We start from the raw sequence: 14688 nt of genomic DNA on the forward strand, positions 1-14688 counted from the left end.
CTTGGTTGAGCTTAGAAATTACATGGGGCTGACACTAATTTACTGTTTGGCATGCGGCTGTGTGAGACTGTATCCCAGGGGAAAATACTTAAATTTGAATTGAGTATCCCACCGAACCTAAAAATGGACTGCTTGAAAAAAAAATTATGCGTGCTGAAGAATTAAACTTCTCTTTTATTATTTAGCCATGAAGTGTCTGTAGTGTGTAAAAATATACACAGTACATTTGAACAGCATTCTAACATCAAAGTTAAAATGTCAAAAAGGCAAAAGAGGAAAAAAAAGCTACACTACACAGGGATTATATATAGGTAAGAGGTTTTTGTAGCCCATCTCAACATAAAAAAAAATCATGATTGACAAAGGATGTGTAGGTGACAATATAGTGGTGAATTAATGGGATCTCCAACAAGCTATGAGTCAGGATATGACCATTAATGATAGTGACGATGAAAAAAAGCAATGCAATGCAATTTGAGTTGACTATACTATTCGTGTGAAATTGAAACATAATTCATCTTATCTTGACATCTAAAAAGCTGCTGTGGAGGATAAAAGAAATATTAACATTTAATCTTATGTTGTCATCCAAACAGGTGGACTGTTGGTGAAAGATAATATTAAGTAGATATGAAAACGTGCAATCAAAATAACAAAGAAATGTCAGTAATGCTGTATGAAACTAGACATGCTATTCTTGTGCACTTATAATGGAACCACAAAGCTCTAAACCGCCTGGAGTCTTGAAAGTCTTGTCGATCACAGGGTATAGGATAGTGGGATGGTAAGATGTCACTAAAGGCATCACAGTGCATTACTATCAATACTGCATGAGATTAGCCATGAACTATTAGCATATATTAAATTAGGGATAATGGAACCATTATAAACCAACATTGCCACTCAAGTGAGGTTTACACTGTGTTTCTTCCCTTTGAAATTAAAAACTTCAAAGGGCACGCGCTGTTTGACAGTGCCACATTCCACAATACAGTAGAAATGGATTTAAATGAAAACATTAGGCAAAAAAACATAAGGAAAAAAAGAGATATTTTGTTTTGTAGCTTTTTCTTACAAAATACATTACCAAATCCACTTTGTATAAGTTTGTGAGTAAATGTACGGAAGGAGGAAAACTATTAAAAAGTAGGTGAATAAGGAATGCGTATCCAATGCAAAGGATAACGAGGTCCTATCAACAGCATAGACGTGGAGTAAGTCGAACAATAATAATTGTTTTAAAGTCAATGCCCAAAATAATCTCCTTACTCACTCATATAAAACAGAAATCCTTCAACAATTCTCTTGTGGATGTGGATTTCATCTTCATTCTTGTACATTACTATATGGAAACGCTTCCTAGTTTGTTTTCAGTAGATAAGGCCTATTAAATCAGCCTCTAAAGATATAATTACCAAATCATTTAGGAAGTGAAGCATTCAATCCTTCTTAAATAATCTAAACAATCTCCCTTGGTACATATTAAGTTTAAGCAAGTGTCCAGCCTTGAAAGTGGTGCCAAATGTATGTAAACAATACACAATGTGAATGGCTGTATTGATAGGTAGTAAGTAGAAGAGGTGCCTAGTCCTAAAATTATGTATGGCTCAGATATAGTAAATCTCAGGTAAGCAGAAACTCTAGGAAGCGATGGATTGACTAAAGTCAGAATAAACAGAGACAGATGGAAGGAAGGAAGGAAGGAAGAGGAAAAAGTAGGGGGAAAGAAGGGTCTGTCTAGGCAAGGAGAGACAACCAAGTCCTCCATACTTCAAGATATCTTATCTTCCTGCCTTTCACTTGGTATATGCTTGATTTTAGATTCCATATTATCCTTACCATGGCTCCTTCTAGAAAAGCACATTCTCACCATGACCATTAATATGCTATTTTTGTACCTGCACTGTATATTTGGAAATGCTCTACTCTTCCACACAAACTCTAGTCTTTTTATCAGGACTCATACTTATCATTAGAAACTTGTCATGCATATTGGTTTTGACGTTCATAATCTTCCCTTGCAGAACCATCTTGTTCTCTTGCCCTTTAATACATATTTTTGGAAGGCCACTAAAACAAGATTGTCTTGCGTTTTTAAAGAAAATCTGTCTCCACTCTTAATACCCACCCCCCTTCTTCTACAACAACAAAAATGATCCTAGTAATCTTCATAAATGCAAGCATAATGGTATATATACTAAATGCCATTTCAGCATACGTACCTTAGGAAGGCACCAAAGATATACCACCACATTGTTTTTATGGTCTGCTCTGCCAACAGATTCTGCTGTGGAACCTCCATTGAAATACAAGTAGCACCTCTTTCGTGGAGTTTTCCAGACCATGGCTCATGAATCTTTTAAGACAACTTTATTTTGTCATCTATCTCGACAGTCTACCTTCCACTACTTTTTACTGTCTGTGCTCCCTTTTAATTTTTTTTAATCCTTCTTGGTCTCCCATTGACATTTCTATCAAACATTTCCAGACTATTGCTTTCTCTATATGCAGTGACAAGTAACTGTGCATGATATTGACATTGGTAATGCACAAGTGTGAATTCTAGCTTGCTATTGAGACCAAGATGGAACAGTCCTTATGTGTCTCTAATAGCACTGGTTTATAGCAAACCATTCTTAACCCCTTAAGGACACATGACATGTGTGACATTGATGTGGGATTATTAAAAAATCTTTATTGTACTTGTATTGAATTATTGCACTAACTCCATTTTAACTTTATACTGTGACAATCCTCCATTTTGTCCTCCTAACCTGACTTCTTCAATACTCCATTTTGTCCTCATAACCTAACTTGTTCATTTTAAAACTACCTTACGTGACAGAATTTCCCAGCACATCTAATACAATAGAACAAAGACTGTATTTTCTATAAAGACATGATTAACACAGGAATTGCTGACTTTTCCTTAAGATTTGCAACATAGTATAGTTTGAAGGCCATGAGAACACAGTAGTAATGAAATGTTCTATTCATAAGAGACCTTGCACCTGGCCACGAGGCCTGAGATCACCGACCGTGTAAAATGACGCTCAAGACCCCTTGTCCCCCACCCGTGTCCAGAACAATCCCACCTCTTGGTGGGTGGACACGGGACTAACCACTTAGTTTTTGAGCCAATTAATAATATTGATAGGAGGACACTAATCCCGACACTTAACAATTAATCCAATTAATGATGTTTATTTACTGATATTCTAATAATCAATGATGACGTAAAATGTCTCTTAAAAGGACCTGCGCGTCCGCTTTTTAATCACTTGCCAATAAATTTTCTCGAAGTTATTTTAACCTGAACCTTGTGTGTCAGACTTAATTACTTCAGCGTATATACGCAATTTATTTTATTGATTCGGACAGGAACAGATAGACATTTAAACATTTTGGTTTACTGCTAAAAAGTACCATAACAACATGTCATGATTCCCTTTTATTCCAGAAGTTTGGTCCTTAAGAGGTTAAAGGGACCCTATAGGAGCCGAGACGACTTCAACTCATTGAAGTAGACTGGTTGCACTGTACCTGTCAGTTTAACCCTGCATTGGTAGTTAGTTATTGCAGTTATTGAGAAGCTGCAATAATTACCTTGCAGGAATAACTCTACCTTTAATGGCTGTCTACCAGAAAGCCATTCGAGGCACTTCCGGGTCATTAGGCGACTTTTGGTCCTCCCGCTATCCATTTGAATTAATGCTTTCCTACGGGGTTGTCCTAATGTGGTAGCAGCACTTGCCACACATGTGCATTAACTCCCTGCCAGCTCACGTTGGGTGAGGAATCATGGAAGTGACAAAAGTTTTTTTTTAGCTCTTTCATTACAATTTTGTATTCCTAGCCTGTAGTTTCCCTATAAACAATTTGATATTGAACTGTAGCACCGTAACCAACACAACCTAAAAGCAAGGTATAAAGAGGCGAAGTTGCTTAGAGTGTTCCTTTAAATAACTGTCTTGAATTGTTTATGCCTCCAGCAATATACTTTATATCTAATCTCCTTGTTTTCAACCTGGTAAAACAGTGTCAAACAGTGTCTTTTTAAAAGATTTTTAATAAATAGACCTCCTGTCACTCCATCCATGTTGTGTGTGAGGGTACAGTTAATGTTTAACCTGTCAAACTCTGGTATTATAAATTATTACATGAAAAAAAATATTGCTTTAGTAAACCTCAAAGAATCTACTCCAACTCCACTTTATTTGATCTGCAGAGTAAATAACCATGTCTATTAAACTAGCTCATGCCCTCTCCTACGCTTTCATCTGCTAGCCTAGACTATTTTCACTGGCTGCTTTACATCTGCCAGGGAGCTTGTGTCACTATGGAAACCGACTAGGTTTGGTCACATGGAACATACCAGCGCAGAAGTTACTGGGTGCGGCGTGATGACGTAGCAACTTTCTATTGGTCTGCCTGTACAAGGTTTGCCCGGGAACTGGAAAAGGGGGCGTGGCTTGCGACAGGAACCAGGAAGGAAGGGAAAAGCTAAACATAGACAGTGGAGGAATGGAATGGAATGGGGCGGCTGTACTAAGCTTTTTATGTACAGCTCCAGCTCTTTATATAGATACACATATATACTGGGATCAAGCCTGCTAGTGGGTGGGGAGGGCTAGTGTTGGGCTTCAGAACAGAGAACCCTGAAAATATAACAACAATATAACAACAACAACAAAAAAAATCAACTACAATAACAGCAAAAACAAAAGAAGGAAACCTGCAAATATATAGGAGACTTGTTCACAGACAATAAAGGTAAGCTAAAATATGATGGGGGAGGGAATGTTGTTAGGTGGCTGGAGTTTAACCCCTTAAGGACCAAACTTCGGGAATAAAAGGGAATCATGTCATGTGTCCTTAAGGGGTTAAAATAAAATGTAGGCTGGGTGGTTGAAGTATTATGGGTGGTGTAGGTGCATACGCACAACACCCATAATACTTCGCTGTCCATTTTACTAATTAGGTAATATGGGAAACATAGTTCTTGAAAAATGGGGTTGGAAAAATGATACGGCATTGCTATGTTGGCTAGTGTAAGTGAAATGATTATGTGAATTGTGGGAATATGTGATGAGACTGTTTTACCGGTAGGGTATGTGTAGATGCAACGTAGTAGTGTGCTTAACATGATATGGCCATATTGTAACTGAAGGTAGGTGATTTTTTTTTCATAATCTCTTAAAATGTAAAACTGTACTTTTTGTGTGTGTGTTCTTTAATTTTCATATATTTTCTTTTTTACGGCAGCACTGCTACTTTGAAATGCATGTTCCATGTGTACCCCCAATTTCCCTCTTTGCAGGATATGTGAAGATGACAGAAATTTTTTGTTATGGGCATTTGGATAGAAAAGTTGGGGAAGTATAAGTGTGAATTGTTGAGCTGTTTTCCGGGTAATATTGATAGTTATTCACTAAACTCTGAATTGTACTGAATTGAAAGCTGAATGACCCAACTGAGTAAAATAGTTGCTCAAGAATCACTATATACCAGTTTGGCAGTTTTTGCCTACATTTGGATTCTAAATTGCAAAAGTAGCTGTAAATAGCTAAACTCTCGTTTTATCTCTTATTTGCCTAGATGACTGATTCTTCTCCTGCCTCCATGTTTAGCATAGCCGAATACAACCCTGAAGAACAGGGTGCCTCTCTTCCTAGCACAAGCCCACCTTCTTCAACAACCTGCAGTGTGGCTCAAAGCTCTCCAAATCTGAGAAGAAACAGAGGTAATAGATGACCGTTTCTATGACATGGAAATTAATGCAAAAATAAAATGTTGTGTGAGCCTTTTTTCCCCTTCACTTTATTTTACATTGATATGTAGACAGCCATTTGTTACTAGGAGGGGCCACCACAGGCGTTCATAGGCACTAATGTAAATACTGCCTTTTCTCTGAAAGTGCAGTGTTTACAGCAAAATGTCTGCATTACACTGTAGTTGTTCTGTGACTATAGTGTCCCTTTAAGGTTTTTTGTTGTTGTTGTAATTTATAAAAGTGTAAATTTTTATTGAAATCTGCACTTTTTGCAAAATGGGGGGGGAAAGAGGACACACTCTTCAAAAAAGCTTTTCAGCAAGCTAAAGTTGTTTAGGTGTCTGGAGTGACATATTAATAACCATGAGAAACTGATAGCTTCATGTAATTTACTGTAGAAGTCTCCAATTTAAAGTCTCTTTTTTTTTTTTTTTTACAGGAAATGAGAACCGGGTTCGCACTGAATCTGCTTCAGAATACTCAGAGACAGATCATTTGGGTGAACTCAGTTATCGGTCACGTTCTCGCTCTGCTCCCTCCTCACTTCTGGTTGCTGTGCGCTATGGACGAGAACTTAGACGTATGAGTGATGAATTTGACCAATCCTTTACGGTAACATTTATTTATCTCTTCAGCCTTTATTATAAGTACATGCTAGGCATATATGGTGCAAGGAAAGCCTAGGTCTGAGTTTAAAATTTACATCACCTATGACATTTTAACAGGTCCCCACTGGTGTGAACTTGCATATTTTAGAGGAAGCCTGTTCTCTGCCCACACAAACTATTTACTTTAGTCATTACTTCTTCCCTACTTAAAGGGACACTATAGGCACCCAGACCACTTCAGCTCATTGAAGTGGTCTGGGTGCATAGTCCTAGGTCCCTTAACCCTGCAAAGGTAATTATTGCAGTTTTTCATAAACTGCAATAAATACCTTTTGAGGTTTAACTCCACCTCTCGTGGTTGTCTACCAGCTACTAGAGTATTATACATGCTTTCCTATGGGGTTTTACATAACACTGGATGTCCTCATGCGTCATGTAAAACCTCATAGGGAAGCATGTATAATAATAATTCGAGAACGGCCATTGCCATGAATGCGCATTAGATTTAGTTTCAAACCACATTAAGACAGCTCGATTGGTATTGATACTGAGATGTTTGTTTGGGGTTTTTGTATCGATCTGTAATATATATATATATTTTTTTTTTAAAGGGCTTTTTAATTGAAACTTGGGGAATTCCACAAACTAGTTGGAAACCTTGTTGACTGTATACACACACTGGGCCGTGTCCAATAATAATAGGGCCAGCTTAGAGAATGCTCAAATGTGACCATGGGTTTTAACATACTTCCTAAAATATATCTTATTATGCTGCTTTTACATATTATACACACAAACTGGGGGTCCTAACATTAAAACCTTGTGTTTATGTGATGTATAATTATCTTGCGTGTCAACTGTCTCTGAGGATCTTATTTCACCTTAGAAACAGCATTTCTAAAGTGATGTTGGATCCTGGAATGTCCTGATGCCCTCCCAGAGTAATTTGTGGAACCATTTTAGAATGGTTTGACTACTTACCTGGAACTTGCAGGGTGTCTGCAATTCTACTTCTGGATTCTCCTTTGTAGAGAATTTGATTAGCTCTAGATTTATGCAGGGCCACTCTCATTGGCTGAGATGGTTGTTCTGTATCTTACCTGCGTAGCCTTGTGAAGTCATCCAGCAGGAGAAGCTGAAAGTGGTACTAGTTGCTTAGGGACCCAGGCAAATTGTCAAACTGATACCGGAGAAACTGACGGAAGCAAAGCACAGAGAGATGGACACAGGTTTCTTCAGGAAGGAAGAGATTCTTTATTGGATCACCGATCGGGACTCAGAGGGACTAATGTCACCAAAATACAGCAAGTTCTGAGTCCCGGACAATAGTGCAGGCTCCTTATATAGGCACATAACTCCTCCCATATTAAGCTCCACCCGCACATTCTCTTGACCAATCAATACGAATAAGAATTAACTTCCTGCTTGACCGCATGGCCTGTCCAGCACAATGGAGGAGGGGAATACTACATCCTGTATTCTTGCACATGCTCCGTACACTACTGATCGTATCTTGCCTCGTGCAACCAACTGATCGATACGTCAGCATATGCACGTACACATGCCACGTGGTAATCTCGGCCTACTAAATTTATTTTTACCCAGATTCCACCACATTCCCCCCTTTGATGCCTCTTGATATTTCACAATTACTTGAGGCATCACTTAACCTTAGTTTGCATACACCGCAAGTTACCTTGAACCAGACCAGACTTATCTTATGATGTGAATCTTCAACACTCATCTTCTTGCATTGGTTCTCCCTGATCTAGAGCCTTATATTTATAAATTGCCATTATCTGTGCAGCAGCCTTCCTCTCTGCTATATTTTCTATCAGGCTTTGCACAGACCTAACCACTAAGGGTATAAGACACGGCAGGAGTAGACACAACATTAAAATCAGTAGGACTCCCCCCTACCACTGCCTTAAGCCCTCCAAACCACTCATACCAGCTACCACACCAACTGCTTGGATTATACCCTTTCCATACCTGAGTAGGCACATGCGCTAGTTTAACCATATGGCTAGTAAGCTCAGCTATTGCTTGCCCTTCGTCATCTATTTGAAGACAGCAATTGCTCAGGTTAAACTTCCCACATACACCTCCCTCTACTGCCAAAAGGTAATCCAAGGCTAATCTATTTTGGTAGACTGCTGTCCTCATCCTGGTATTATGCTTCGCTAGAAGATTGAGCGCTTGTGATGTCTCGTTAGTAATGATCTCAACCACCGCCTGTAATCTTATAATACGGTTGAGCATATAAATAGGGGTTCTATAACCAAAGTACCATCTTCTGCCCACGTGGCTGGCCCATAATAATCTATAATACGCTGGGGAGGCCATTCATTATCTTCCCAGGCGCCTATCTCTATGGGTCCCCTTTTCTTCCTATGATTCACATCATACACTTTAACACCTAAAGTCTCACCTGTTTCAATAGGTAACAAGAAGAAGGATGGTTTGAGCATACCCAACACACATGCCCCTTCCCAGTCCTGTGGCAACTCCGAATAGGCTTTCTTACCACAGATCCAGTACAAATTTGCTGGGGCTCTTCAGGTAGATGTGATAGGTCAAACCACACATCCTTTAAATTGGCGTATCTAGCAAACGGGTTAGATGGTTCTGAGACATTTGAAGCCGACCACCAAGTTGTATTCTTTGTATCATCATCATAAGCTTTTTGCCCTAGACAAGTTAATTCTCCTACAGAAGTATTATACATCATTCCTTTCCTTGCTATGCAAACATAACCTATGATGGAGGTCTTTAATCTCCACTCAGATTTACCTCTAACACTCATATGATAATCGGTTGTGTAGATATTAATTGGTCAACTGCCTCAGAACCGGACATTACCTCCTTTGCTTCCCAAGGCCATTGGTCTCCCATGTTAGTACCTCCACACACATAGCAGTTGGTAACATTAAGACTACCGGCAATACTTTCGGCTAAATCAATAAACAGGTTTTTAGCATTATGGGGGATCTTATTATCTATACTCATCTCTTCATAAAAGGAACGGTATACTTGATGAGTCTGGGAGGATACCGTATCAGTCTCTAACCCTATAAACAATACTGTCCCAGGATCTAAACCCGTCCCATATATTTGAAACCCAAATAAATTACCATATGTATCTAAGAACTTGTCAGGGTTATTTATAAGTATATGGACTGGATTGCATTCCATAGACTTACAATATGGGCTAGTAGGCAACTTAGTCACAATCATGTCCTTGTCTACTGTCTGTCCCCAAGTTGCCCACCCCACACAAGACCAATATGGGCAAAAGTTATAATCTCTATTTGGGCATCTAGGACTCACATATTTATTTTTACTACTGGGACAAATATATTTATCGTTAGACCCATACGTCCTCTCCCATCTAAGATCCCCACATACATTCCACGGCTTTCTACCACTTGATATCGCCTTACACGCATCAAATAGCAGAACACCCGAAGAATGTACGGATTCTAACACCGTCTTATTAATTAGGGTCCCCTGAGGATCTCCATTCCTGAGAGTCAACCAAATTGTACGAGGTTGATACTCCGGACTGAAGCACTTAGGTTCTCCTACTCCTAAATGGCACACACTATATTCTATATTTAGGTATCTACATCTTGATACATCTCCTTTACACTCGTATTGTGAATGCCAAATTAGGGTTTGGGAAATATGGTTACCTGTTCTTGTAGTCTTAATGCATACCTCACAGCTAGGAGTGTCGGTACCTCTACCTTCCTGAATATAAAAATACATATAAATAAACATTATCATAAACACATCTTTCGTCGTCATCCTCAGTCTTCGTCCGTGCGAAGGCACCTCAGCTTCCAGGATGTAAGGGCTGCAGGGAATGGAGTTCTGCTCGTCTTCACAGGAGTCCCTTCGAGACTTTCCCTGGCTTATATACTATACGTCGGTGGGCGGACAGGCTTTATTATGGCCCTCTCACTCACATACCAAATCTCTGAAACAATAAAATTTTGTAATCCACAAAGTTCCTCGTTACTCCGACTGAGTCGTGCGCTTTAACCGGATCTTGCAGGGATTCTCTGGATCTGCTGTAACTTGCCAAGAATCGACTGCTGCTGGTTTAACCCTGGAGTGATGTATCCACGGAGTCACTTCGGCTACTTTTATCGCTGTAGGGGTAGACAAAAGAACAACATAAGGACCTCTCCACTTGGGCCCTAATGGTACATTATTCCACTCTTTAATCCACACTTGGTCTCCTGGGTGGTAACTATGAACTGGGGGATAAATATTCACAGGTAATCTATCTTGTACCCATTTCTGTACCTCCTCCATAGTCTTACCCAACTCTACAACCTGCTGCCGGGTAATTCCTTCCCCCAACTGACTCAAATCCCCCCTTAAGTTACCAAGTACGGGAGGTGGTCGCCCATACATGATTTCAAAAGGAGAGAGGCCCATCCTTCTGGTAGGTGTACTGCGGATTCGCAATAGAGCTATGGGCAAGAGAACGTTCCACTTAAGTTGGGTTTCCTGACACATTTTAGCCAACTGATTCTTAATAGTTCTATTCATTCTCTCTACCTTACCAGAACTCTGGGGTCTATATGCCGTATGAAGCCTCCACTTTATACCAAGCATATGAGTCAGTTGTTGTAGGCACTGATGAACAAAAGCTGGGCCATTGTCCGATCCTATAGAGCAGGGTAGTCCATATCGGGGTATTATTTCTCGTAACAGGAATCTCACAACTTCTCCTGCTTTCTCCGTACGAGTAGGACATGCTTCTACCCAGCCTGAATAGGTGCACACAATTACCAGCAGGTAACGATGTCCACCCGATTTAGGCATCACTGTATAGTCAATTTGTAAATCGGACATGGGGAGTCCCCCCATAAACTGGACTCCTGGTGGCTTTACTGGTCCTTGCCTTGCATTATTTTTAGCACACGTTACACATCTTCGTACAATGGCCTGAGTCAAGTTGGACAATCTTGGTATGTAGAAATGTTTTCTGAGAGATTCTTCTGTGCTGTCTCTCCCAGAATGTGTCCCGTTGTGATAGTTTTGGACAATTTTTACCGCTAGTGATGCTGGAATGACTATTCTTCCTTCTTCTAGCTGATACCATTTGTTCTCCAAATACTTTCCAGGTTCAGTCTTTAACCACTCCTCTTCTTGAGCTGTATGAACTGGAGTCCATTGAGACAGTGGAGTTGGTATAAGAGCAGCTATATGCCCCACATACTCCTGTCTTCCCGATTCAGCGGCACGCTTAGCTGCACTATCTGCCATCCGATTTCCTTTGGTTACATCACCATCTCCTCTCAGATGCGCTCGACAATGTATGATACCGACTTCTTTCGGCTCCCACACTGCTTCCAATAGTTGTAGGATTTCAGCTGCGTACTTGATTTCTTTGCCTTCTGAATTCAATAGTCCTCTTTCTTTATACAAAGCTCCGTGGGCATGAGTCGTTAAAAACGCATATTTGGAGTCCGTGTAGATGTTCACTCTTAAACCTTCAGCCAATTGTAACGCTCGTGTCAGTGCTATCAATTCTGCCTTTTGTGCTGATGTTCCTTTTGCCAGTGGCCGAGCTTCTATCACCTTGTCTATTGTTGTTACTGCATATCCTGCATAGCGGATCCCTTCTTTCACATAACTACTGCCGTCGGTGTAATATTGAACATCGGGGTTCTGGATGGGAAAATCACGAAGATCTGGTCTACTTGAAAATACTTCATCCATTACTTCCAAACAATCATGTTGACTTTCAGTAGGTTGCGGCAAAAGGGTAGCTGGATTTAAGGTGTTTACAGTCTCTAAATGCACTCTTGGGTTTTCACACAACATTGCTTGATACTTGGTCATACGGCTATTACTGAACCAATGATTTCCTTTGTAATCCAACAACGTCTGTACTGCATGTGGGACTCGTACATAAAGTTCTTGACCCAGAGTGAGTTTATCGGCTTCAGCTACTAGCAGGGCGGCTGCAGCTACGGCTTTTAGACAAGGTGGAAGTCCGCTGGCCACTGCATCCAGTTGCTTAGACATATAGGCAACAGGTCTTTGCCATGATCCCAAGTACTGTGTCAATACTCCCACAGCCATTCTTCTTTGCTCATGTACATACAGGTAGAATGGTCGTGTGTGATCAGGTAGACCTAATGCTGGGGCACTCATCAAAGCCTTCTTCACATCTTCAAATGCCGTTTGCTGTTCTTGAGTCCATAAGAAGGGGTCGTGCTCTGTACCTTTGATAGCTGCGTACAGAGGTTTTGCCAGTATCGCGTAGCTGGGAATCCATATCCTACAGAAGCCTGCTGCCCCCAAGAATTCTCGCACTTGTCTTCTATTCTTGGGTATCGGTATTTGGCACACAGCTTCTTTTCTCTCTGGCCCCATAATTCTTTGACCTTCAGAGATATGGAATCCCAGATATTTGACAGTTGGCAAACACAACTGAGCCTTCTTTCTAGACACCTTGTATCCTGCCTTCCAGAGAATGTGTAGTAGATTGTGCGTTGCTTGCTGACATATTTCCTTTGTAACTGCTGCTATCAACAAGTCATCTACATACTGTAACAATACACACTCTCCTGGGATGGACTCGAAATCCAATAAATCTTGACTTAGAGCTGAACCAAATAGGGTAGGTGAATTTTTAAACCCTTGGGGCAGTCTTGTCCAGGTCATTTGGCGTTTTGAGCCCGTTACAGCGTTTTCCCATTGGAAAGCAAAGATACAATGACTTTCTGCGGCAATTCGGAGGCAAAAGAAGGCATCTTTGAGGTCTAGGACTGTAAAGTAAGTAGCCCCGCCCGGAATTAAAGCAAGCAGGTTATATGGATTGGGTACAACTGGGTGTATACTAACAACCGCATCATTGACTGCTCTCAAGTCCTGCACAGGTCGATACTCATCTGTACCGGGCTTTTGAACAGGCAGCAATGGGGTGTTCCAGGGGGAAGTACAGAATTTTAGGATACCATACCGTATGAACTTATCCAGATAAGATTGGATGTTCTTCTTAGCCTTCTGCGGGATGTGATATTGTCTTAGGCTCACTGGATAAACCCCAAGTTTTAGTTCGATTTTAATAGGTGGAATATTGCGGGCCAGTCCTGGTGGGTTGTTCTCTGCCCAAACTCCTGGTATGTTGAATAAGGATTCATCACTCCTAGGGTTTTGGCTAGTCAACGCTGTATAAAGTCGCCACTCTTCTTCCTTTGGTACGGATAATGTCATAATACCTGAAGGTCCATTAAACTTTAAGGATGTTGTTCCATTTGGTAGGAACGTAATCTGCGCTTGTAATTTAGATGGCATATCACGTCCCAGCAATTGGACTGGACATTCAGGCATATAAAGGAATTGATGTTTTACTACGTGTTCTCCCAATGTACAGAGTCGACTTTTAAGAACCGGTTTTGCTGCACTTCTTCCAGTTGCTCCTATTACAGTAATAGTTCTTCCAGATGGAGGAGCAACTAGATTAGGCACCACCGAATGTTCAGCACCAGTGTCGATCATGAACGCACTCCTTTTTCCCCCTATTAATACATCGACCATAGGCTCCGCTCGACCAAGGGGGATGGAGCCCGGTCGGTATCAATAGTCCTCCATGACCGTGTCAGCCAATCCTACAAAGTCCCTACCTTCTCTATCGCGGGACCTTTGCGCGGCCCTAACACTTCCTCTGTTCCCATTGCTCCCTCTATTACCATTACTCCCTCCGGGGCCTCCTCTACCTCTCGCTCTGCCTCTAAAGTTTCCATAACCTGTCCTAGGTCTGTCTCTCTCATACTGTTCTCTTCGCGGACACTCATTTCTCCAATGCCCTTCTTCTCTACAGTATGCGCACTGATTTCTACTCAGAGGTTCCTCATTCCATTTACTATCGCCTCTATCTGGGCCCCGTCTATCTACGCCTGCGATCGCTACCGCTAGCATATCTGCCTTTCTACGCATCTTGCGCTCTTCCTCTTTCTTAGTCTCTGTTTCCCTGTTCATATATACTTTATTCGCTACCTCCATTAGTTGGGTGATAGACATACCTGCAAACCCTTCTAACTTCTGTAGCTTGCGCTTAATATCTCCGTAAGCTTGGCTGACAAAGGCGGAGTTCACCATTCGGGAATTATCTGCATCTTCCGGATTAAAGGGGGTATACAAGCGGTATGCCTCCAATAATCGGTCATAAAAGACACTGGGCGCTTCATCACTTTTCTGAATCACCTCAACTGTCTTCGACATGTTAATAGCTTTCTTTCCTCCGGCTTTCATGCCAGCAATTATAGCGTCTCTATAGGC

The 14688-nt window shown here is 40.9% G+C and overlaps 1 protein-coding gene across 1 annotated transcript in view; it reads left to right on the forward strand.

Annotated features, from left to right (window-relative positions):
- Window positions 1-4484: 4484 nt before the first annotated feature.
- BAD (BCL2 associated agonist of cell death) overlaps window positions 4485-14688 on the forward strand; it is a 28495-nt gene continuing 18291 nt past the window's right edge. Inside the window, exons 1-3 of the mRNA XM_063437376.1 lie at window positions 4485-4773; window positions 5599-5743; window positions 6213-6385. Of these exons, the coding sequence (XP_063293446.1) occupies window positions 5599-5743; window positions 6213-6385 (318 nt within the window). The 5' untranslated portion in view covers window positions 4485-4773. The remainder of the gene's footprint in view (window positions 4774-5598; window positions 5744-6212; window positions 6386-14688) is intronic.

Source organism: Pelobates fuscus, chromosome 12 (assembly GCF_036172605.1).
Source record: "Pelobates fuscus isolate aPelFus1 chromosome 12, aPelFus1.pri, whole genome shotgun sequence".
Classification (NCBI taxonomy): Eukaryota; Metazoa; Chordata; class Amphibia; order Anura; family Pelobatidae; genus Pelobates; species Pelobates fuscus.